Source organism: Ambystoma mexicanum, chromosome 2p, assembly GCF_040938575.1.
Source record: "Ambystoma mexicanum isolate Mex_15411 chromosome 2p, UKY_AmexF1_1, whole genome shotgun sequence".
Lineage (NCBI taxonomy): Eukaryota > Metazoa > Chordata > Amphibia > Caudata > Ambystomatidae > Ambystoma > Ambystoma mexicanum.
In genome coordinates, this window is record NC_090923.1 from 950,973,996 (window position 1) to 951,000,102 (window position 26,107).

Consider the following 26,107-nt stretch of genomic DNA (forward strand, 5'->3'; position numbering starts at 1 on the left):
AAATAAACAAACAAAAAACAAATGTGTGACCCTTGGCACGTCTGCCTGTCATGCTGCATGCAACAGTGCGTGGACATGAAAACAGGACCTACAGCTAACATGTTTAATGCAATACACTCCTACATTAACAATATGGTTGAAAGCTTTTCAGACCACGTAATAATGTGGTTCATGATTTCTAATTAACAATGTCCTCTGCTGGTCAACTTAAATGATCACAGAAGTGTTTTGTGATTAGTAAGGTTAACCATACGAGGAAATTGACAAATGACTGACAAATCATTAATATGTGAGAACATAATATTGTACACTGTTTTCTCTGTCTGACACATAGATAAGAACAGGACTATAGGCTTTGACAACGCTTCATAGTGCCACTTCCTGGTTCGTTCCCCCCCCTTTAGTTCCTCCCCTTTTTTCTGCTCTCTCTCCTCCCACCTTCCAGTTCTCCCTCCCCTTCTGTCCCGGCTGCATGATGTGGTTCTTTGCCCGGGATCCCATCAAGGATTTTCCCTATGAACTAGGGGCTGAAGGGGAGCCCACGCCAGGAATCTGGGGATTGCAGCGAGGAAAGCGAAAGGTGAGTGCACCCGGGTGACTGCCAGCCAAGGAGGCCGCTTTGCAGCCTCGGGCTCGCGTAGCGATGTTGTCGAGGGAAAGCGCTTCAGTGCTTGCGTGACGTGGCGCCTGTGCCCGTGGATGGAGTTCTGCCCGGAGATGCTGGAGTGGGGCTGGATAATGCAACGGTCCGCTATACATTTAAGTCCAGTTATTCTAGTTACCACGAGGCACCGTTCCAGTACCATTGTTATACTATTCCCTATTTAACAGTAATTTATAAGGATACCATTGTATAAACTAAATGGAATCGGCAGCATTTACACAGGCGATGTGGCCAGCAAACAGTGGTACCCGAAGATTAGTTAGGACACCCAAATATCAATACGTCCATTGCCAGCGTGCCGGTTCACGTGATTTTTGTGGAGATCCGAAGTCGCCCAGGTGGAGTCATGGAGACTGGAGTTCTACGTGAAGTCGTGGTGCTCAAAGACACAGCACTTGTACTGTAATAGAAAATAATGAGCTTAACACATCTATAACTGCTATCTTCCAGAGGGTATCAGTGTTTGTAAAAATTAGACGCCTGATGTTGTTTACCATGCATATAAGTAAGGCCAGGGCATCCATGCAATGAGATATAGGTACGGCTGCACCTAAACCCATATCGAAAGCCCGACGGGAATATGACGAAGTGTTTTTTAAAATGCACCTCCTACTACTGTATTAATTTCATAGCCTTGTAAATAACAGGCGTTCCAATAGGCCAACTTGGTGGCGCGTAGTGAATCAGTGGCAAACTATATGCACTCCCTAGCTGTCACAGGTAGTTCTTTGGAATTGGGAGCACAATATAAATATACACTTAATTTAAGTAGTAAAAAAGAGAAACATATGGTGTGTTTGTAATAACAAAACGTACAGTGCTGTGTAGCCATCGAAACATAATGGACAAGCTCCATTGAAAACCTTACATATTGATGACAAATGCATGACATGGTATTGTATCGTTTTAGCTCCGACAGCGCCACACTGTACTGTTCCAGTAGACCACACTCTATATGTTTGTAATACCAATGCAAATTCAATATGCCCTTTGTTGATGGATGCAAGTGGCCTCCCAATGTGGATGGACTTCATAGCTGTGGACCATAGAGTCATGTTTGCCGGAGAAATATTGTTCGTGCAAAAGCTGTAGTCCTGCTGTTTGATTGTAAGGGCACTGGGTTGAGGTGTGACCTTTTTGGCGATAGGTGTGTGCGTGACGGTGGGCAATGTGCCACGGTTGGTGTTGCTGACAACTTTCAGCGCAGGTAATACCTGCATTTGTGAAGGGAGTCTGCAGTAATTATGACCCTTGTTCCGTACACGTCATTCTGGATAAGGTGGCTATGCGGGTTTCAATCACGGTATGAAATAACGGTTTGTTGAGCGGAAGCTCAAAGCAGCCTCCTGGGTGTTAGTCATCGCCCATTGTGCAGCAGCGTCCTCTGGGGAACGTAGAGCGATTACATAGCGTGCCACAAATATAACTCCATGTGGGATGCAGGCTATATCTTTTTGTCTATTATTTATGGACCCCCTATGCTCTAAATGGACTTCTACACACATTTCAAATCGTACAAAAGTATTGTTAGATTTCTACGTTTGTATCGCTCTAGATGCAGTGGGAGTAAACAGTAAAGGTTTGTACCAAGCTTTCCAGGTTCCTCTAGCTACAAGCAGGTGCTAAATATCTCCAAGCACTTACGATTCGTGGTCTTGCAGTGACCATTTCGGGCCCATGATATTTTGGATTAATAGGGCTGAGAAAGTGGGTCATGAAATATAAGAAGGATTTACCCTTTTTGGTTATCGGAATTAAACTGATTGAAACTTGTGAGTGGAGGTTACACGTGGGCACCTATCATACCAGACTATTTTGGCTTGTGCAATTTCGGTCCCCACCCAAATCACTACTTGCCATGAAAAGTACTTTGAAACTGTGTCCTGCGACCTGGAGGCAGCGGAGGTTATATTGCTGGATATATGCAATCTCTAGATAGATGAAAGTGATGGTTTGGGGTGTGGCCTCCTTTTTGAGGATAGAAAGATATTGTGCACTTTGAACACGCTGGAATTGGTTTAAGGTATTTATTGTTCATTGTGCAAGCTGCAGTACAATCACTTTGAAGCTCTCTAATGGCAGAGCGAGTGGAACATTTAATGGAGTGTTTGTAAGTGCAAAAATGGGACATATGAGACACAAATTGCAAGGGTACCGAATGTTACAATAAACAAACATAAGTACAGGTTTCACAGTCCTATATAATAAGCTTGGACCATTGCGTTTATATCAACAGCTAGCATGCTCTTGCCTTCGGGAAATAAGATCTCTAGTTGAATGAATGTCAATTATTGTTAATAGAATAACAAACAGTGAGGTGAAGGGTGTCTTTCCGATGTGCAGTGGGAAAAAAATAATGTATCAAAACCTTTCATTAAGATCAACGTTTTTTTAGTTATCTTCATAATCGCAGGTTGATTTCTTCTTTTGTGAGGCCAACATGTAGGTTGTTCTGTAGGGTGGCACTCGCCACTGAAAATGTGCTACTGCCTAGGCTCTTTGTCTTAACAATAGCCTTTATATGAGACATAGAGCAAGCCGATCTGAGGAGTTGGGTAGGACTATGTTTTTTGATTTTTCTACCTCCTGTAGATGGATGCGCCATGGACACCAGAAAGCATGGTGATTAAAGCAGGGGGGTTTGAACTTGATACTTAATTCAACATCGAGCCAATGGGGAGAGTTTAAAGCTGAAGTAATGTGAGCACTACGAGCCAATGGGGAGAGTTTAAAGCTGAAGTAATGTGAGCACTACGTTTAACTCCCATAATAAATACGACTAATCCCCCCCCCCAATTCCCTTTAAGTTGAGTTTGTTGAAACAACTTTTTTGTTTTTTTTAAAGGCCAAGATCGAGCCTATTACAATAGCGCAGCTGGATTAGGACCATTGGTCTTGTTACTTCTAGCTCGAGGCACATGTTCAAGACAAGAAGGATTTCTTTGAGTATGTGGAAGTGCAATCTTCTTTGAGGTATTGACATTGTTAGATAAAGCAGTTTGTTGAGAAAAAAGGGAGGCTCCTTGTCAAAGAGACGGGGGTAGGTGGCCAAGTAAAAGGGAGCTGAGAAGAGATCAGGCATCTTGAAAGAATGGTCTTAATTTTCAAAGTGTTCAGGACAAGACTATTAGTCTGTATTCCAACCTTGTATAGCGGTTCAACAGGATGAGATGGCACTGTGAGCAAGATGGAGGCAATCTGGGTGTCCTCCACCTGTGTGTCAAGGAGAAAGCAGCAATGAGGTTAGCTAACTGCTACATGCAGGTGTTGAAAACCTTGAGGCACTCCAGGATTTCTGAGAACGGTCTGAAGAGAAAGGGCCTAGGGTTTACATGTGACGCACTGTTGTCAGATTTAACAGATTTTATGAACACACACCAGCCCTTTCAACATTGTGCAGTACTAACAATTTAAATTTGCCAGAGCGTTGTAGTACAATAGTACAATCACATAAAAAAGGAATTCAAGCAAGAGAGAAACATTAACAAGCACATCTGTCTCACTTGTAGATTCACAAGGATTCCTCAGCTGTTAGGTTGCATTGTCTTATGGGCCAGACTTCCCTCATAAAGGATGCCATTTAAATTGTTACTTAAGCTGGTCTCCCAGCAGATGACTGTATCAGTTCCCTTTTAGTCTCTGCCTCTCATGATTCAGAATTCTCAAACTTGATCCCTTATACCACCAAGAAAAAAAGAAAGCGATAGATAATTATTAACCCTTTTGATTGCTGCCACACAGTGTATTCCCAGCCTTTCTTTTGTGAAAATTGCCTTTTTCTACAGCATCCTAGGAAGTTCACCCGTAGCATAATAAAACAAGCATTGGCAATGCCAACAGTTTGGGCTTTTGTGTAGGCACGGGAAAGGAACTTCCCAGGCACAGCCGCTGTGGTATTAACTACCAATTGTTGGTAGCACGTGCAAAGTGGTGCTAGCACCTGGGCATCTAATAGCAGTGTTTGGCAAAAGCATAACACTTATGCACACGCACAAACTGTTGGCTTTGCCAATGCTTGTTGTAAACAGGACTTCAGTGGGTTTGTCAGTGCTTTTTTTAACAGGACTTCAGTGAAGTATTTTCAGAGTGCTTATAAATCGAGTGGCTGAAGACAGGCGTGGTAAGACATTTTAATTACTGTCTTGCGGCATGATAAAGTCAAATAGTTTATAGTAAGTTGCAAGTGGTTCCTAATGAGGAACAAGACATGCTACCTATCAGTTTCATAGAGTTAATTTCATTAATCTGCGTATTTTAAGAAGTTCAGGTTCCAATGCTAAAACAAAATTCAAATATCCATTCAATTGTGAATAAATTCATTAATTTAATGTACATATGGACTAGCGTGTTTCGAGTAAACTCTTCATCAGGGGCCTCTAATAACAAGATTTCTACAAAAATCAAACAAAGATAACATAAGTCACATTGATATGTTTGTAACATGTACAAGCAAGTACAGAGAAGTGATTACTATATTTCATGGTTTGTCACATTCACTTCGTATCAGTTATTACAATAATTATTTTTACAATTATTGTTATTTCAAGGATTCACTGACTTGCTTTATGATCATCAATAGTCATTAGTGGACTTAAAGGATACCTCCTTTTTTAATACTGAGAGTTTAGAGTCCTAAATATATGGCCAATTCACCAATGTATTTCTACCTATGTTGTTGTCTGGGAGTAGTTTATGTTTAGCGAAAAAGTACCTGAACATCTATTAGGAAGCAAAGAAATGTTCAAACCTTGAGAAATGTCCACATTACTCCTGGTGTGTTATCACAAGGGATTCAGTATGCAGCCTGCTTGCATGGAGATCAAACGTGAGCCCTGTATACAAATATAGAGATATATATATAAGAATTTTCACACAACTCATATTAAGATTCTGTATTACTCACAAGGAGCTTGATGCTAAGACGCTCTAGACTAATCGGGTAGTCCACTAGGTCTAATACCTGCTTGTATATATATTTTTAGCTTTTATATCTACATATTTGTATACAGAGCTCACGTTTGATCTCAGACTGCATAGTGAATCCCTCATGATAACACACCAGGAGTAATGTGGACATTTCTCAAGGTTTGAACATTTCTTTGCTTCCTAATAGATGTTCAGGTACTTTTTCGCTAAACATAGACTACTCCCAGACAATTAGGCGTTACAGAACCGTCTCAACATAGGTAGAACTACATTGGTGAATTGGCCATATATGTAGGACTCTAAACTCCCAGTATTAAAAAAGGAGGTATCCTTTAAGTCCACTAGTGACTATTGATGATCATAAAGCAAGTCAGTGAATCCTTGTAATAACAATGATTGTAAAAATAATTATTGTAAAAACTCAAATATGAAGTGAATGTAACAACCCATGAAATATAGTAATCACTTCTCTGTACTTGCGTGTCCATGTTACAAACATATCAATGTGACTTATGTCATTTTTGTTTGATTCTTTTTTTTTTTTTTTTTGTAGAAATCTTGTGATTGGAAGCCCCTGATGAAGAGTTTACTCAAAACGCGTTGGGCCACATGTGAATAAATTAATTCATTTAATGTACAATTGAATGGTTATTTGTATTTTGTTTTAGCGTTGGAACCTGAACTTCTTAAAATTCACAGATTAATGGAATGAACTCTATGAAACTGATAAGTAGCAAGTCTTGTTCCTCATTAGGAACCACTTGCAACTTACTATACAATATTTAGCTTTATCAGGCCGCAAGACAGTGTGCAGGGGACGGGAGTACCCTTATAGGGAACATTCTCTCTTTCTTTGTAATTTATACAACTTAGATGCCAAGTATGTGGTTTTCTCCCCCACAACTAGAAATACACTACCTTTCTGGTGAAAAACGACATCAAGTTAATTTAAAATCAGGTTGTAACATTCTACTGATACAGCAAAAGCAGGTGTGCATTGTGTCAATTTAGTTTTAAGACATTTTAATTACACAAGTAGCGCGTTTACAGCCCCAATTAATTCATTAACTCTCAGAAGACTGCTTTGAACAAATACTGGCATGTACTTTGAATGCTAAGCCTGATATGGTTAGGCTTGATTAAAGCAAGCTTTCACATGAGGAGGTGTTTTGGGCGGGCAGGGGCAGGAATGGGTGGGAATGGCCACCATAGGGATTACCATGGCCATGGGTTGACTGTGTGCCCCTCCTCATATGTCATTCCTCTATGCCCCTCCTCATAATCCATTCTTCGCTATCTGTATTCCAATGCAATAGTTTCTTCTTATGGGTGTCGCACGTGACACCTAATAGCCTGAACTAAATATGCCTCTCCTCTTTGCCACTTAATTGATGTAGTTACGGTTGCTGTTGCAGTGATATTGTGAAAATGTCCTTCCATGGAGGTACTTCACTACTTCCATTCATAGGGCTCAAACATTCATGTTGCTTGCATTTACTAAAACTCTGTTGTCAAGGAAGGCAGCAATACATTTTAGGGCACATGCTTAAATGCCAAGGAAGGGTTCCAGATGTTTGCAGATTGATTCACAGTGCCAACAGCTGACAAATCCACCAGGATGAGCATAACCACAGAGTTGCTGTCCAGGGAATGCAGGAGTTCATCCCTCATGAATTAGAGCGCAGATTCTATGACTCAGGTTGGTTAGCACTCTAGTTATGGAGAAAAATCAAGGATTCACTGTGTTGAAGCAGATGTAGGCAGGCCATTTTCGCTAGGATATTTCCATTAACGCTGCATTTCAGTTTTCTTAACTTCTTATAGAATTTCTTGATTTGTTGAATTTTGCATTGAATAAGTATCATATTTTGCTACCCCTCTTTTAACCCTTTTTACTGCTCCTTTGCACGGCTTTTAAGTTTGAATTTGTCAAATGACTATCCTGAAACGTGTTATTCTTTTAGCTAGGACCCTATTCTGTTTGCTATTTTTAAATGTGGCTTTTATGGAACCAAACTCGGAAATAACGCTCAACTTGAACTTAATTGAGTGTTGGTGATGGGCCTTTCATTGGCCAGGACATCACTGTTAACCGTATGTTTTTTGAGGAGAGGGAAACTGCAGTAATCAAGAGTTGTTCGAGGACTGCCTGTACAGCATGGGAGGTAAATTGTTTTTTTAAATTTGTTTTTGGTTTAATATACAAACGTTACACAATACTTAATCCTACAACTCTTAATAATCATTAAAAAAGTAAATTGAATTAGTACCACACATCTTGATAAAACCACGTTTTTATATGATTGAAAATGTCATTGATGCAACTCATTGTGGCTATTATCAAAGATGTTTGATTTCCTGCCAATATCCTGGTCCAAAAGTGCAAATGTGCGTATATATTGTCTTGCAAAAACCTTTAACATGCTTATATCTATAACAATACGTTTCAGTACATTCGGTGAGCAGATGCTCTAATTTCTCAATTGCCTTGTCATCATTACATATTCAGCACCTTTATCTTCTCTGGGTATGTTCGCCTTCCTCCCACATCATCCATTAGTTGACAGTAGATTAAGTCTCGATCTGAGAAAGCTAGCTCTCCATTAGGACTAGGAAATGTTATGACGTATGCATCCTGCATATTGAGGAGTTCATCCTCCCTAGCCAAATTACTGTATAGGGCATAGTTATTTATTGCTTCCCTTGTTAGACACCAATCATAGTCCCCGAGGACTTTCTTTACTTTAACAGGTTGTTGAACCAGAGTCTCCTTCTTCTGGTTTATGTTTGTCAAGACATTCCCAATCAGTCACCCAGCTATTAAGAAGGTTGCATCTTTTCGCCTCCTTTTCAAGATTTAAATCTATGAATAGTGACTTTCTAGGAGGCATACGAATTTTCATATAAAACTCCAATGTCCTCCATTTGATTCTACTTGCTAGAGAGAGGAGGGCTAGTTCATATCTTTTAATTGACACTAGGACACAATTTGGGAGGCCTACCACCCTTTGGCAAATTAGCCCATGCAGTTTTTGGCATTCAAGTTCTTCATATTGAAAGGTATCTCTGCATCATAAAGTGGCGCAGGAGTTATCTTCGCTTTGTAATACTTGATTATGGCTAATGGGGGATAAGATAAACAACCGTATCTGTTATTGATGATTTTCATGTGGGCAATAAAAAAAAAAACATTTCTTTTTGAGTTTATCGAAGTGAGTACCCATCTGGGGGTGATTTATATATAGCATAGCCTAGATACACATATTGGTCAATGATCTTCATTGTTTCCCCTTTAGCTTCCATTTGAGTTACTCTTATTTGTGCATATGATAACTTTTAGATTTGTGTGTATCAACTTCTAATTCATGCTCCCTAATGTATGCTGGTCTAATACTACCAAATCGTTCTGCGTGTGCCAGATACTGCAATACTAGTGGTCCTAAACGAGGTGGAAAAGCCCTGGCCCTGTTTATGTATGCAACTAAATCTGATATATAGGTTAAAGTGCCACAGCCATGACACAGTCCTGACAAAGACCACGCTTAGTGTCTACTGCGTCCAGCATCCGGCCACTCCCACGTAATGGGACATTTACCTTAGCGTCTGTATGAGTTGAGATCAGGATTTTGACTGTACTCTCTGGAGCTTTCCAATCCATCAACTTCCTCCACAGTATATCTCTGCTCACCCTATCGAAAGCTGATGAGAAGTCGAGGTATGCAATATACAGGTTGCTTTTCTCAGCCGTATGGATCCTGAGGAGTAGGGAGAGAAGGATGCCATTCACTTGTGTACCCAGTCCATTTTGAAAGCCTGATTGGTGCTTGTCTAGTTTATTAGAGAAGCCAGGCCAATTGATTTGTTCTTTTAGAACAAATGCAAATAAAATCTGGCTGCTGACCTCAAGAAGGGTGATTGGGCAATAGTTCATTGGTTGCATCCTGTCACCCTTCTTTAATATTGGAACCAAATTGTACATTTGCCCGAATTCTTGTATTTGTTTTAGTGAAAAATATATTTTGAAACGGGGCCAGTAGGATGGATGGCCACAGGTCAATATCCCCCTTCAAAACAAGATTCGATATTCGGTCCTGGCCTGCTAACCTAGAGGGAGTTGCTTTTCTAATCAAGGATTCGATGTCATCCAAGTCCACCTTTTTAAAAAGCTTAAGTATAATTTTGTGGTAAACAAAGCCATGCGGGGCAATGGACTGGATCCCTAAGCGCTTGTCTTGGTAATAACCAAGTTTATAAAAATCAAGAGCAGAACTAGTTTGTAAAGAGGTGTTTAGCTGCTGCTGATGGTTGTCTGAAGCGCAAGGTGTCCACTACATTATAATTTTGTGGTAACCAATGATTACATTGTACAACAAAATTGTGTGCCAATAAATGAAGGGGTTAAAATAACGGATAACATGGATAAAGAGTGAAACAATTAAGACAGGATGAAGACATAACGAAATATAGGCAATTCATGTGTGAAAAATATGAAAAAAGGGTACAACTAAAAAAAGAAAATATATGCGATATTGAGAGGCTTCAGAGGTTAATGAGAGAAGGGGGTTGCCCTCCACCCCCTGTTAAAAGGTACTATTCAGGTCAAGTGTGGAAGAATTTCCTTGATGGGAAAGCAAAAAGAAAAAAAAACCGGAAGAAAAGGAATAGTATTAAAGAAAAATCCGGTACAGGGCAGTGTGAGACCATAGAAGGTGGATGAATGTATATATGCATGCAGAAAATAGGTGATGGAAAAGGTCCGTCTGTATTTATTTATAAGCTATCAAGGTATCGTTATAGAGGTTATGGGAACGGAAAAATCACATATAACCTAATTTTGTATTAACACTTTTAGCATGATCTCATCCGATTGCCTTAACTTTATTTTGTGGCAGTTTTTATAGGCCTGTTTTAGAGCCCTTGCTCTCTCTATTACCTGTTTTTTAACATTAAGTGCTTACAGTTGGTGTCTAAGCTTCGTTTTTTCATCCTGTACCATTTTATCAAAAATGTTTTTTCCCATTACTTCTCTGAAGCCATGTCTGTATCGGCCCATTCACCTCCCCTATTCCTGAAGACTGTAGAAAACAAATGGGCAGATAATAGGTCAGATTTTTCCTCCGTAGCAAGATTCCCATAACATCTTGCAATCATTCTGTTAAACCCTTGTGTTATTTTAGGTCTACAGATGATTCGGTTTCCTGTGTTATTTTTTTTTAAAAAAGTTCCCTCGTCAGCTCTTTCCCTTCATATGCACATTTCCCACAAAGATTCCAAAAGGTCATGGTCACTATGCCTAGTTTGCCTAGTTGTATGAATGTTAAACCCCTGGCATGTGTCCAACATGGCTTGTGAGACAAACATGTAATCAATCATAGTGACACTCTTCCAGGTGTAATCAGCCATGTTATCCATAGCAAACACATTTGGACGTAGTAGATCACATTCATTTATAAGCTCTGCCCACAAGACCATTGTTATTCTGAACCATTTACAACCCCTTACTGCTGTGTACGTGTTAGGCAGAATTATATGTAGTACCCCTTGGGAACACCACACATAATTAGGACTACAAGTGACAATACAAATTCACCTTTGGTACAAACCTGTACTACACAGTAAAGTGGTAGTGATGGCTGAGCAGCCAGACTTATCTGAAGAGTAAGTGAGCAGTATCAATAGTTACACAAAGGACAGCAATTACTATGATTCAACCAAACACTGACTCAAGGTTTCTGAGTAAAAGAATATACATTTATTTACACATCAGTTGTAAAACATTTCACTAAAGTAAAGCAGTTGCAAAATCACACTCTTAATACACTATACCACACCCAATAGATTCTCGCATCACGTGACTTCTGCCATTGGTTAAAGGCGTCCGGAAACAAGGAGCGTTGCTTCACAGCTGTTTTCCTCCTGGATTACGTGACGCTTAGTGCTACGGTTTTGAATTACGGATTGTTTCCCCGACCACGCTTTGCTCCACAGACTGTTTTGCCTTCTCCCTCATTCTGTTTTGGACTTCGTTCTCCTGTTGCCTGACTACGCTTTGCTCCACGGATTGCTCTGCCTGCACCCTTATTACTGTTTTGGATTTTAGACCTCCTGTTGCCTGACCACGGTATTGTCCCTGGATACTCTACGGATCACGTCTCTTTATCTTGGAACTTGGCCTCAGGCCCCACGCTAGGTGTTTGCCTGTCTATACCCCTGACCTCATCCAGCTACTGCCCCAGGGTCCAGTTCTTCCTCACGTCTCTGGGTGACCTTTCAAGTACACATAGGTAAGCAGTGTCAAGTTACCTGTGTTTTTGCCTCCTGTTCTGTACATAACCTCACAATCCATTGCCTTACAGCGTTCAAGGGGTTCTTCTGGTTGTTCCTGAAACCAGGCCCAACGGACTACCAAACCTGTGGCCTCAAAGACCGCACAGGCAGTATTTCTGGTGTTGTCTGTGTGGTACTTGGGGACGGAGGTATTCATACTCTGCACGACCATCAAGTCCATAACAGCAGCACCAACAAGTAAGTAAGCAGGGCAATCTAGAAAAAGGAACTACAGTGAGGAAATCAAATTCAAGGGGCCTGGCCCAAAGTCAATGGACCAAAGTCTTTGCTCAAGATCACACAGTTTAGGGTAGTTCGCGGTTAAGTCTTTGCCAAGGGTTCGGGACGAAGTTGGTCGGCAGAAAAGTTAGTTTAAAGAATGGATAAGGATAAGCCCTCGGATTGGCGAAAGGTTTCCCACACTTTCACCGCGGCTGGACGAAACGAACAACTGGATTTGAATAGTACCTTAAATGGAGAAGAAGGCTTTAGCTGAGGCGGATGTGCCTGGCAGGTCCTGCGGGCTCTCCCGGTTCCTGAAGCGACTGTCGGACTGACATGAAGTAGGAAGACTGGAGGGTCCTGCACTGCCCAGGGAAGAAACCAGCAGAGCAAAGCAACGAATAAAAGGTGCGCTCCTTAAAACGAAAGCAGGGTCTGTTCCTCCTGGCTATCCGGTTCACTGTAGCTCTGTACAGCAAATTCGACCAGAGAAGGGAGGCCTGGCGAGCAGTTTGGTAAACTGTCATGATCACTGCTTCCAAGGAGCCAGGATCAGCCCAACGTCCTTGGAAGCAGGCCCCTAACCCTGATCCTAGGCACCAGCCGGTCCCCACAGGGACCTTTTGGACCTTGTCCTGGCGCCGGTGGCACCAGGCTCATCAGAAGCATCGGTCCCGGCACTGGAAGCGCCGGGCTCATCATTGGTGTGAAGGTGCTTGGGTGGACTTACCTGCGGCAGACCATGCTGCTTACTTGCCAGACTCTTAGAAGTCCTCGGTGAACTGGGACTACTTTCTTAACTGGGTGGGGCAGCTCCACTCCCTGGATACAGCACTGGAACTCTTCTGGAAGCAGGAACTCTTTTCTTTAGGCGGGGCCGTGGAAGGAGACGCCTCATCACTCCAAGGCTATTTAAACCACACCCGATTGATGAATCGTGCTTCGCGTTATTCTGCATCTGCAGCAGAACGCTCACCGAGTCTGTTCCAGCATTTCTTCTTTGGATCCTGAACCTGCAAGAATTATACTTACCATTCCTGTACCCGAGCAACATCAGCACCTGCAAAAGACCAGAAACAACAGGTTAGCAGAACGAACTTTCACACGCGGTGCTTGCTTACCTGATCCATCGGCAGCTGCCGTGTCTCACGCTGCATCTTCGCCGGCAAAGATAAACAGCATTATTATACTTACCGGCACGCTGTGCACTCCAGATTCTTCACGCTGCATCTGCACCTGCAAAGATAAACAGCATTATTCTACTTACTGGCACGCAGTGCATTCCAGATTCTTCACGCCGCATCTTCACCTGCAAAGACAACAGCAGTGTCACACTTACCGGCACGCGGCGAATTCCGGATTTCTTCATTCTGCATCGCCTCCTGCAAAGACAAAGAAAGGGACAGTAAGAGCGCTGGCCATACTTACGCAACTCCAGGCGCTTCAGTGCCACGCATAAAAGACTATAAAGACTAAAGGTGTCCAGAAACTTACCGGTCGTGCAGTCAACGACGGTACCCATCCTCTGAAGTCAAGAGGCCCACGTTTCACCAGTGAAGGAACTGGCAACGGCACCCTGCACTAGACGCAGATGGAGAGCCCAGCATTCACCTATCTAAGGTGAGCACGTTGACCTGGGAGGGGGGTTCAACAGACAAGGTGGGAGGAGAGAGAGATAGGGACATTCAACAACCCAGACCTTTAATCCCCATATTATTTCACCTGCAGAAACCTCACCCTTCGAGTTCGACACACAGTGCGGAGAGGGTCGACCCCAGAAGCCAACCGAATCCTGCACATCACGTTTCGTGTTACAGACACCTTCCTGCCAAGACCCGCGCCTCCGTGGGAATCAGGTGAGCGTTACATAAACTGGTTGTTCCCACCAGCTCAAGGGGAGAAGATTCCTTGCCGATCTTCCCTGTCGTTGGAGTATGACGATTCGGACCTGCAGCAGGGCTTCACTGGGAGGTTCAGTCGTGGTAGGGGTCCTCTTCTGTCAGATCCTCTTCGGTTCTCTCGTTCCAGTGGCGACTCTGCCTTTCCAGCCCCAGAGACCTGTCTTTTTATGCAGGTTTCCCCCATTCACATAGCCTGGCTGTCAATCACACAGCAGGGTGGCTGTCCTGCCGGGAGAGTCACCACAACCAATCAGATCAGAGTGTGACATGGGTCTCCAAGGAGACCCTGTGCAGGGAGTCCTAAACCCCTCCCTCACATCCTGTCCCCCCCCCAGACCTACAGGCACTTGAGGGCTTCTGTGCAGAAGCCCGTGAAAGGACGGCGAACAAAGGAACCAAACCTGGTTTGGTGCGCAGAGTAAAACACAAGAAAGACTTTTACAAAAAGAAATGGTAACTAAACCCAGCCGGAACCGTATAAAAAGGTATATGGTCTAGCGGGTTTAAGTTCAAGGCTACCAAGATAGCCTAAAACAATACCAGGGCTATTTAAGATAACCGCGGTAGGAAAAATAGGGTAGTTAACACTGCCACCAGCCAAGTCTTAATGAAAAGGGAGCGAAACAATGCTCCAAGAGAAACAGACAAAAAGGGCTAAGTATTAACCCTTTCCAGAACTGTAGTAAAGATCATTTTTACTGGGTCTGTGAGTTTTAAGAGACTAATAAAGTCAATGGCAACTTTACATGTTCTGGGAGACAGTAGTCAGTCCCAGAAAATGGAGTCGGAGTTGGGAAGTCAAAAAGACAACCCTTTGTCACTGCACTGAAGGTGCTGTGTAACACACAGTAAAAAGATGATGCCTATGGAGTAGGTGAGGCTCCACAGTCTATGAACACAAGAAAATGTTAAACACACACAGCAAAACACATCTAAGAGTGGGAGAAAAAGGCTCACACTCTTACCAGGTGAAAAAAGAAATCCCAGAAATCCAGCAAAGCTGCTGAGGGACTCGGTAGGTAAGGGAAATTAGCCATTCTGGAGAATTCTCCCTAATAGCACTTGTGTGCACAGAAATGTATGACGGTCGCAAATCAGATCTCCCAGTATTATTACCGCCTCAAAATTGCCTTTACTATACCATGCCTCCAATATCAGTCTACTATGTCTTTTTTGTAGGGGGTCACTGGTTTCCAGTATATATTTAAAAGGAGGAGATTGCCTTGTCTAAAGAAGGCATTTGAGTTTTTCTGCAGTAGGACTGCCAGAATTCCAGGGTGGGAAGTATCTCAGCTTTTACTAGACACCCCTATGTCATTCTTAACTGCCGTAATGATGCCCCCATATGGTCGCCCCATTGGCCCTTGAATTGCAGGTTGTATGAATATTGAGTATCCATCCATCAGGGCCACCTCATTTAACTACACCTCTTGCAGATTTTGGATATGGTATGTCTTTGGGTCCTGTTCAATTCCATCTTTTACAAAACAAGAGGTGATGGCTGGAAGGTTTCAAATTAATCCTAACCTCTGGCCTTTTTTATTTTTTTATTTAGCTTTTAGTTTATTTCAAACTTTTGATAATCAATAACCGTCATTAAAAGAAAATCGCAACCTTACAGCGTTTCACATTATATATAGAACCAAAAAGTCATACAGAGGAAGTGGCTCCATCTCTCTTAATTTCTTCAGAAAGATCAACTCAAGGAACTTTACCAGAATGCGTGTAAGCCTCACGTTAGCCCCCCTATATAGAGCCTCCCACCATACTTCTGCATCTGTCCCAAATGTTGTACTCGTACATTAGTACAGTAAGAGCGTTCTCTGTGTTCTCAGTTCCGGACAGAAAAGAATCAAGTGGTTTGAAGTTTCTGCTTTATTTTTACACAACCGACAGCCATCATCCTCCAGTTTCCATCTGTATCTGCGCAGCGTGACTTCAGTATGAAGTATGTTCAGTCGGAATCTGAGAAATAGGTCCCTGTATCTTGCATTTGGGAACCTTCTCAGATATTGGGGAGTTACGTTGGGTAGCCCAGCGAGCGACTTTGATAACGTATATACCTTTTGAATGAGATCTTTTGGCTTCGGTTTCACTCCAGTCTGCAGTCCATAAACCCTTTATCACCTGCAATGGGTTTCTGCACAAGGTGTCCACTGATGAGGCAATATTAGACCATGTTTCTTTACATCGTTCTAGCCTCATATTCAATGGCCAGTCAAAAATCCCCACGTTTTTCACCATTATGATCTAAAATTGGGTTGGGCAGTTGGGTGTATTCAATTTGCCAAAAATCATGGATTTCCAGACTACCCTCAGGTGTAAAGACAGGAGACCTAGCTTGTGTTTTATAATTGCCATTGGGATTGCATTGGGAAGTTGTAAGATTGCCCTCGAGAACCAACTCTCCAATCCCTCCCTGGCTTCCCATGGCAAACGGAGGCATGCCTCTGGAGCATATGTGAGTGTCGGTATGACTTTTTGGTTATAGAAATGTTTGCTCGGGCGCAGCAAAACCTTTCCGTACTTCTGCCCGATCACAATTCATTGCGCGTTCAGCTGTTTCACTTTGGTGTTCAAACATGAAATCCACAGTTTCTCACAGGGACTCGCACTGATCCTTGCCCCAAGGTATTTTATCGAGGGTACGGGGCGTATTTGGTTTCCATTCACAGACCAGCAGGGCGCCCACTTTTGCTGTCCAACATAAGTATTTCTGTTTTAGCTACATTTATCTTGGAACCATTTTGGTTTACATAACTCTGTAGCGTTACGAGTTTCCTCTGCAAGCCGGTAGGAGTTCGGTCCAATAGGACAAAATCTTCGGCATACACTAGTCATCCTGCATTTGTTCCATTTATCCTAGGTGGACATGTCTTGGGAGGGTCCATTGCCTTTATTACAGACATGAAAGAGATGTTGTAGAGGATGGGAGCCAACGGGCAACCCTATTTCAGGCCCCTGTAAATCTGGATCCTCCATGTTAAATTGCCTGCCTGGTCGAGTCTAACTGCAAGGCGGTCCAGGAGCACATGTCCTTGATTGCTGCCACTAAATCCCCAGGACATCTCGTGGCTATCATTTTTGCCCATAATGGCTCCCGACTGATCCTGTTGAAGGTGCACTCCATATCTATACAAGAAATATAGAGTTTGCCTTCCCCCTTGATCGTCTTCATCTTAGTAGGCTAATCGGGAGCAAACTTAAACTACAGCAAACTCCTCTGACAAAGCCACTTAACCTGGGATCATAAGACCTTGATTCGTTCACCCACTCTTTCAGGCGTATCAGCAAAAATCCTCCAAAGATCTTTCCCAGGACATCTAGGAGGGCGATAGGGCGGTTCCAAAAAATTACCACCCTTATTAAAAATAGGAACCACAACTGTTAGCTTCATGTGGCTGTAACTCTGTCACACCGGACGATCTGTCAGAACAAAACTGTTCTGAAATAAGTCCAAGCCTGCGGGGCCTCCTTTAGCATGGCATTAGTCATCCCGTCTGGCCCTGGTGCACAGGAATTTCTAGCTTTCATTATTATGTGCAACATTTCATCCCTATCAAAGGGGTTCGACCATTGAGTATACTGCCCATTCTTAGCCTCTTCCCTCGTTCGGTCCTTCTGGGCAAATAGATTTTCGAAATGCTCAACCCAACAGTCCTCTGAATCGGGTCCAATTGGAGAGAGCCGCTGTCATTTTCCCTATCATTTAGTAATTGCCACAGCTTTCTGGAGTTTTTTTCCAAATCCAGGGCCTGCAGCATAGCTTCAGTCATTCTGGAATAGGATTGCTTTATAGGAAATGACCAAGTTTGTACATATTTTTTTCTTTTTAGTTGCTGACCCCCTGATGACGAGTGGGAGGGCTCTTAAAGTCCTGAGGTCACTACCTAGGAGTCGTTTCTGTGTTACAACTGCCTTAACAAAAGAGTGGTGGTTTAAAGCAGGGTTTGCTTCCCCCTTCTTTGTTGTTCCCCAAAATTGGCAAAGACACACTCATATTTCACCCCATCTGTATCCGTCCATTGCCAGGCTGTCGGCTATCGGACTAGGGCTGGGCTGATTCTCAACCCGTTTTTTCCTGGTTGCAGGTCGACCTCAAGTTTCGAAAGGTCTGTTTTTTCAGTTCCTTTCCGGCTCATTATGGAGTAGGAAAGTACCACTGGATCGTGATCACTGTATTCGGAAGGATGTACTCGCAGGGATATCGCCCATGGCAAAACGTTACTGGAGACAAAAAAGTAGTCCAGGGTTACAGTGGCTACCCCAGAGTGCCATGTCGTTTGTCAGGTCTCCTTTAACTTGGCAGTTCATAATGTGAATATCCCTCACCACCCCACTCCTGGCATCTACCTCTTTTTTTTTTTTTTCTTTCTTTGGGGCCACCATGGGCCCACCTTACCTCTGTGTACCCAAGACAATCAGCATTTAAGTCACCACAGATATGATATGTTATTTATAACGTGCTTAATACCCAGAGGTTTCTAAGCACTGACGAACCTGTGTTTCGTGTCGTCTTGCTTCCAAGGCGCGCACGTTACTGCTGAGCTATCCTCCCGGGACCAACCGTTTGGGTCTACATTAAGTCTATCCACTTGCGTCCTTGGAGTCTGGATTCCAGTAAAGATTGAAGAGAGCCAAATTGGTAGGATGGTCCAGCCAGTGATTTTATTATTAATATATGGACATGGGGTTGTCGGGGAGGGGGGGTTTGGATGGATAACCTTCTCTATGGAACTGTTTCTTATCAGTGTCAACAGGCCAGAACTGGGCCTTCCAGGGTTCCCTTTTGTTGCTTTGTTGAGATACGCAGTAAAGCCATCCAGGAGTGGATTCTCCCTCAACCAAGTTTCTTGCAGGCATATGATGCCAAGTTTGCCCACTGCTGCGCCAATACCCTGAAACGGATGGCTTAATCCTCTGGTGTTCCAGGATCCGATGTTTAACTTCCCGGATTCTGTTGGGCTCCGGCTCTAATCTGTAGTGCCCGGTGCTAGGGTTTGGGCCAGCCAGTCCCAAGATTGCTCATTTTTGCCCCATGGGTTCTGAGTGTTTACACTCTGCACCCAGCCTTCTCTTTCCATCTCTTTGCATGTCCTCTTATGGTGATCTTAAATGTATTTGGACCATGTAGAACCACTGGCTTTTCCCTACAAGGTTCAGTTTGGTGTCCCCACCCCCCAATAGGCAATTTCCATTTTTGCTGACACCTCTGCCTGGGCAACCTACTCCACCCTTCAGACTTTAGGTTCGTGGTTGCAGTCCTTGTTACGGGGCCAATTTCGATGGTGTTTTGCAGTCTTTTAAATCGGAAACCCAACGCCCGCAGCTCGTCATTCACATCTATCAGCAGGGAGGTCAGAGAGGCAGATGCCATATGCAGGCACACTCTGTTGTTTTCTTTCTCGTTTGGGAAGTCGACGATAGGATGTCTTTGTAGTCGATCACTCGCAGTCGCGGGACATAATGAACTAGACACATTATGTTTGAACGACTTAGGATTAAACCATTGTCACCCCTCAGTGCCCATTATAGAATTACCTTACGGCTGCCATAGTTCTGATCCTTTTTCCTGTCCCTTCAGGCATGACGTTTATTTTGCGGCCTCGGGTCATGGCCCAGGTCCTCCTCCTCCAGGCTCCCTGGTAACTTCACAGGTATGTCTGTCGTTTCGGGAGTGTTTAATTATTCTGTCCAGCAGTAAAGTCGATTTCCCTGTATCCCCTGAAGTACCTATCTTGCCAGTTTCTCTGCCAATATTAGAAGTATATTGGGTCGCACCCTTAGGTTGATTGTCAGTTCCTTCTTCCATGCACCCCAAATAAGATGGGTTGGTTCCTGGAGGGCTTTCTTCCAGGGAGTCGTCAGGTGGACAATCTTCATATGTTGATAGCTGTAGCAATGGATCTTCAAAACTTTCCATGTCAATTATCCCGTCCTGTAGCAGCGGGATCATATCTGACTTCTCTCTTGCCCCTGCTTTTGGTAGGGTTTCCTTGTTGCAATCCGTACTGCAGCGTTCAGTTAATACTGTGGATTTCGTTGGTTCCACTGATGAAATTCTCAGGTTTCTTATAAAGCTCTGTGAGCCACCACCCTTTGATATTTTGTTTGAGGCGTGTTTTTTTGGTTTCTTCGGTTGCGCAGACTTTTAGATTTTAACAAACCTTTGGCCTGTTTTTGAGCCTTCAGATCGAAGATTGGAAAAATGTTCACACTTGCAGCAGTTCTAATGACTTTATCCTCTGTCACAGCTGCCAACACCTGGCCAGAACTGCAGCTGGCCCAAACCTGAAGAACACCTGAATGAGGACCTGACTTTGGGTCACAATGGGCTCCAGGTGGAAAGCGTGTTCCCGGGAAGGAGGGTCCCATGATCCATCTTCTCTCTATCGGGTAAGCAAAGGTTGGGAGGTTTCCACTTGCGAATCTGGACTAGAAGTGATTTTTGGCTGTGGTTTTCTCGAGGCCAGTTCCACAGGCACTTGTTAGTCATCATGTTTTTTTCCTGTAATGTTGTCCCAATGCTTCAGTTGAATGATGCTACCACGGAACCCCAAGGAAAACCTTTTTTTCTTACCTCGCTTCTTGGACTAGGTCAATAAGCGTTTTCAAAATCACCCCCTCTGTTTCTTTTTCTCTAGTCCTTTTGGCTGTGGAGGCCTCAATGAACGATTCTATGAAGACTAACTTAGTGTGTGTTAAAGCAAGCAACATAGCTTGGTCTTTGAGACTATCATTTAGATGTTCATACAGTTTTAAGAAAGGTGACAGTGTAATAGAGACCACTAAGCACATTCTTGCTTGCAGCTTGGCCGTCTGGGCACCCAGACGGCCTTCCTTCTGGGTATCTTCAATAGTATCTCGCACACATGAACTTGGTTTTAGCAGGCAGGTTTCTCTTGTCTCTTGATGCGTTCTCGAATTCCAAGTTGCATCCTGTTCGGAGTCCTTGCTCGAGTCTTCACTCGTGCATGGCATGTATCGCTGTTGACCCCTGGAGCACGTCCCTCGATGGTCCGTTAGATTGACAATGCCAGATGGCATTAAATTCAAAACGGCTGGAAGTGCTGGGGATGCCAGAGGAACATCTCAAGATTGAGCAGATCTTAACTTCTTGGAGGGAAGTGCTGAGCTCGTATCTGTATCCCTTCCCACGCTTTTCTCCCTGGTTGCTTGCATCCACGCTTCGTTTTAGCGTCAGGTTTGCAATGTCCTTAGTAAGTCTGTGTTACTCACCACACTGGCCGGGCATTGAACGAAGTACCTTAAGATCGCCGCAGGGAAGGATGATGGACAGCAATCCCTTGAGACTCCAAACGTGAGCCGGGTTCTCCCAGAACCTGGGCCTCCTCAACTTGAGGGTACTCTTTACTATGATACGCCCCTTTGCTGGATGGTATGGACACACAGAGGTGTAAATCAAATTAAAGAGCGGGGAACACATGCACTGCAAAACCAATGCTGTAGGGGGAAAAAAAAAACAGGTTAATGTTGGCGGACAATAGAAGATATCACTATTAGCGTAAGTCCTTCCTGACAATACCTTGCGAGTGGATCGGTATTGCTTGGATTGATTAGGGTCCTAAGAAGAGAGATAACAACTAGTATTACCACTTGAAACCAGGAGATGAGTTGTAAAGAGGAAGGACTGTAATATTCTTATCACCACAGGGCTAGGAGGGGCTCCTTAAACCACTAATTAGTCTGATGACAGCGACAGGATAAAATAACAAACAGGATAGATAGTATAGGTAAGTAAATCCGAGCGGCACGAGGGTCGCACTAGATCGGGGTTGGTGCACTGGGTCAGCAAAGCGTTCTGTGTGCACGTGATGGAGTGGACTGTATACAGTGAATAATCCCTTAGTTATCTAATGAGACGGATGTAATGATGTGATATGTTCCTATAGCTTGGGCAATGAATGGCAGTGAATACTGGGATGTCAGGAGTGTGTGAACCCCTGATGAGGAATAGCACAGTGCAAACTCTGAATAATGATTTACAGGATACTAAGAATATGTTCCCCCACACTGGCTCGCAGTGGAGAAACTCGTAGTAGGCATGATTTAGCCACAACGATAGGCTTACCAGATGCCTGAAGCAAGCGTTAGAATTCCGCTTCGTAATCCAAGTCGGCAACATTAACGGGATGAAGTAAACAAGACGTCAGACCAGAGGAGTCAAGAAGACGAGCTGTAGTTCGTCAACGGGGAGATCAGCGGTTTACAAAACGTCTGGCAGTGGGAGTCCGAGTACACAGTCCTGGTTGGTAACATGAATGCAAGGAACCAAGATGTTTAGGCAAAAAGGAAGTCCGTTAACAAGCCGCATTCAGATCAGGAATCAAACCATAGAAGAGAATAGTAGGTGTACCGCTACAAATAGAAGCAGCGTTCTGAAAGGCAATGTCAGATTTAAGCATTGGTGTGGAGACAGATCCTGCGAGGCTGTGTCACGGGTGAAGCCAGCTGACCTGTCATGTGATGCAGCCTTCGTGGCTGTACAGCAGAGACGGCTGCTGCAGCTCGTTGCCATGGCAATACTGCCAAAGGGGCGCAGCCATTCGGCGAGAAGATAGAAATGCACGCCTACTGGTGTGACTGATGTGGAGGGTCTGATGCCCCATAAATGTAACAGCATCCACCCCCAAAGACAACCCCCTGGAGGCATGAAAAGCATGCAGCAGGTCCAGGGAATGAATGTGAGCTAAAGTCTCCCAGGTTCTGTCCTCTGGGCCGTAGCACTTCCAGTCTACGAGATAATAAGGTGAACCCCTCCTAAATTTAATGTCCAGGATACGGGCCACCTCGTATTCCTCCTCACTGTTCACCAGAACAGGGTTCCGGGTGTAAAAGCAGGCAGGTAGTAGATAGACCAGGCTTGATCAGGGAGACGTGAAACGCAGGGTGAACACGCCAGGAAACAGGAAGGGAGAGTTTTCCACTGGATTGACAAGAGATCCAATCTTGTACGGACCCACAAAGCGAGGGAGCAAGGTCTTTTACTGGGAATACGTAGATTGCGAGTAGATAACCATACCTGCTTGCCAGCGCGATAGTCCGGGGCTGAGGTACGACGGGCATCCGCTTACTTCTTGGCCCACACCTGGGCACGCAGAACGTATGAGCGGACATCCCGGTGCAACTGATCCATTTCGCCAACCCAAGAGAGGGCAGCAGGATTATCAGTAGGAAGCAATGGGTCCAGTGGCAAAGATTGTGGGTGTAGGCCATACAATGTGTAGAAAGGCGACACTACAGTAGCCGAATGCACAGAGTTGTTATATGCAAATTCATCAGGGTACAAAACTGTCAGCCAAGAGCTCTGGAATTGAAGGCATAAACACCTAAAATACTGCTTCATTGTAGCATTAGTCCGCTCTGTCTGTCCGTCCGTCTGGGGATGATGAGATTACGAATATTTGTCGTCAATCAGAAGGGAGGCAGTTGGGGCTTTCCAAAACCGGGACGTAAACTGGGTGCCCCGATCCGACACTATGATGGAACGTAAACCAAAATGCCGGAATATGTTCTCAAGAAAGAGTTTGGCCAGAACGGGTGCCGTCGGAAGACCCGAGCATGGAACAACCACTGCTAATTCAGTAAAGTAGTCCACTACTACCCATATGGTGTTGTACTCATTGACTTCAAGTAGTTCGACTATGAAATCCATCGATATCATCTGCCAAGACTTGTATGGAACAGGAAGTGGCTGTAGAAGACCCGTGGGTTTTGATCGAGCTGATTTTGCACTGAGCATATATTGAGCAGGTCGAGAGGTAGTCGCTGACGTCCCGTGATATCGACTGCCATCATGCCCAATGCTGCAGGGACTTCAGGGTTTTCTGCTGTCTGGGATGCGCAGCTATGATGGAGTCGTGAGCCCATCTTAGAGCATGATCACGCGCCTACCCGGGTGGTATGAAGATACGGCCCTGTATGTATGGTAGACCTTGGATGATGTCCAGGTTGAGTTCCATAACCTCTGTTGGATGAGAGGAGACCCAGTCAGAAATGAGGGACCGCATGGACTGTTGTACAGTACATCCACAGACCACTCTGTTAGACAAGAGAAGAGGATGCTCTTTATGTAAACGAGGATCTTCCGAGTGCAAACGGGAGAGTGCATCGGCGGACGCTTGAAGTCTAGCAGGACGGTACATGATATAGAAGTGGAATTGCGAGAAAAAGAGATTCCAACGAGCTTGCCTGGCAGTTAAGCATTTCATGGACTGAAAGGCAAGGAGACTCTGATGGCCAGAGTAGACGGTGACCGGGTGCAGAGCACCCAACAGATGTCTCCATTCTGCATAGGCATTCCTAATGGCCAGTAGTTCACATTCCGTGATGGTATAGTTTCTTTCATATGTTCTTATTAAAATAATCCTCCACTAAAATGACCACCTCAACCTGACTTAACTATATTTTTGTGTTGTCCCGTCACCATGTCCCCTGTCTCTATGGTAAGCGCTCTGATGCCTGCGGGCTGCAGCGCTATAGAAATAAATAAATAAAAAATAAATATGTAGTACATTTCCTCAAATAGTAGGCGATTGGATGGATCTCGCCGGAATGGGGACAAGCCTGAGAGAGTATCTGTTGCGCTCACCTGGTATCCACGGGGACGCCACCCAGCCGGGTTACTTGCTGGTATGCTTCTTAGCTTTGCCCTGATGTGGTCTGCGGGGAAGGTGCTTCCTGAAAATACAGGAGGACGGTGTTCAAGACCGTCCGACTGGGGTAAGTATCCTCCCTATACCCCGTATGATTTCAGTCCCTCTGGCGCCCTCTCCTCCTGCCTTCTTTGCAGGGGCGCGATGTCTTTCATGGGCGAGTGCGGTCCAGTTACTTCACTGACCCCGGGCCATTTGATATTGTTCAGGTAGGTCTTATTGCTGTTCTTTAGTTTTGTTGCTATCCTGTATGCCTTTCTTTGTTTAAAATGCCTCTTTTTTTTCTCCCTTAGGTATGCGGAGCTTTAGCACGGCGAACTGGCTTGGTTGAGCCCCGCTGGTAAAAGATAGCGCATTAAGAGCGCTATGATGTGGTAAGTAAGCGCTATGCGCAGAGCTGCAAAGTCTTGCCTTTGCTAACCTGTGTTTTCCTTCCTTCTAGGTCGCGCTGTTCTTCAGCGCGGGTGGAATGTCCGGAGTGGTGCCAGCCGAGAGGCGACCAGCCAGGTAAGCCTTTTGAGCAGTTCGTAATTTATAAATGTTTCTACTGCTTTCTTTAATGTTGCCTCTATCTTCCTCTTTCAGGTCGTTCTGTCCGGGAGGCATGCAGATTCGAGGAAGCTGTTCTCAGTAGCTGCGAGTGTTTAAAGATGAAGACTGCAGGTAAGATGCTGCTGCTAATGATGTTCCTTTTGTCTCCTGGCAGGTTCTGCTTCTCTGAGGTTTGAGGTAATAGCTGGACACGGTGAGCGTCACGTTGCAAGCTGCAAAGTAACGCGAAGCATGTTGTCTTGCTCGGGTGTGGTTTAAATAGCCCCAACAAAATAGTCCAGATAAAGTAGTCCCTAGGCCACCTTGCCCAAAACACTAGACCGCATAGCTTGGTTCATAAGAACCAAGCTATGTGGATGCCTCCATGTTGCTGACAATACAATAAAGTAGTTCCCAAGCACATTGTTTTTCATGGTGTATGAGCGTGGCGCCGTAGGCGCCAGGCCTGGCCCCATGAGGCCTTTTGAAGAGGATGCCAGGCTCTAGAGGCCCGAGTCCTGACTCTACCTGGCCAATGGGTTTGCCAGAGGGGGTTTTGGATGAGGGTTGTGACAGTATCGCTCCTTGAGCGAACCCAGAAGCATCGGCTTCAACAAAGAAGGGCAGATCAGGATTGGGATGTTGCAAAAGCGGTGCTGATGAGAATGCCACTTTTAGTGCTTCAAAAGCAGTCTGGGCCTCTGGAGACCAGGTAAAAGGAACTTTGCCACTTGTGCGAGGTGCTGAAATGGATGAAAACAATTAATGAAATGCCTATAAAAATTGGCGAAACCAAGAAAGGACTGTAGGGACTTCACTGTTTTGGGCACAGGCCAATCCATGACCGCTTTGACTTTGGA

At 44.3% G+C, this 26,107-nt stretch overlaps 1 protein-coding gene across 3 annotated transcripts in view; it reads left to right on the forward strand.

Annotated features, from left to right (window-relative positions):
* Positions 1 to 401: 401 nt before the first annotated feature.
* The window catches only part of SCYL1 (SCY1 like pseudokinase 1), an 846,426-nt gene continuing 820,720 nt past the window's right edge, over positions 402 to 26,107 (forward strand). Inside the window, exon 1 of one of the 3 annotated variants that reach the window (XM_069644735.1) lies at positions 402 to 580. In XM_069644735.1, coding sequence (XP_069500836.1) covers positions 473 to 580 — 108 coding nt within the window. In that variant the 5' untranslated portion in view covers positions 402 to 472. The remainder of the gene's footprint in view (positions 581 to 26,107) is intronic. The other 2 variants (XM_069644736.1, XM_069644734.1) reach the window with 2 other exon arrangements.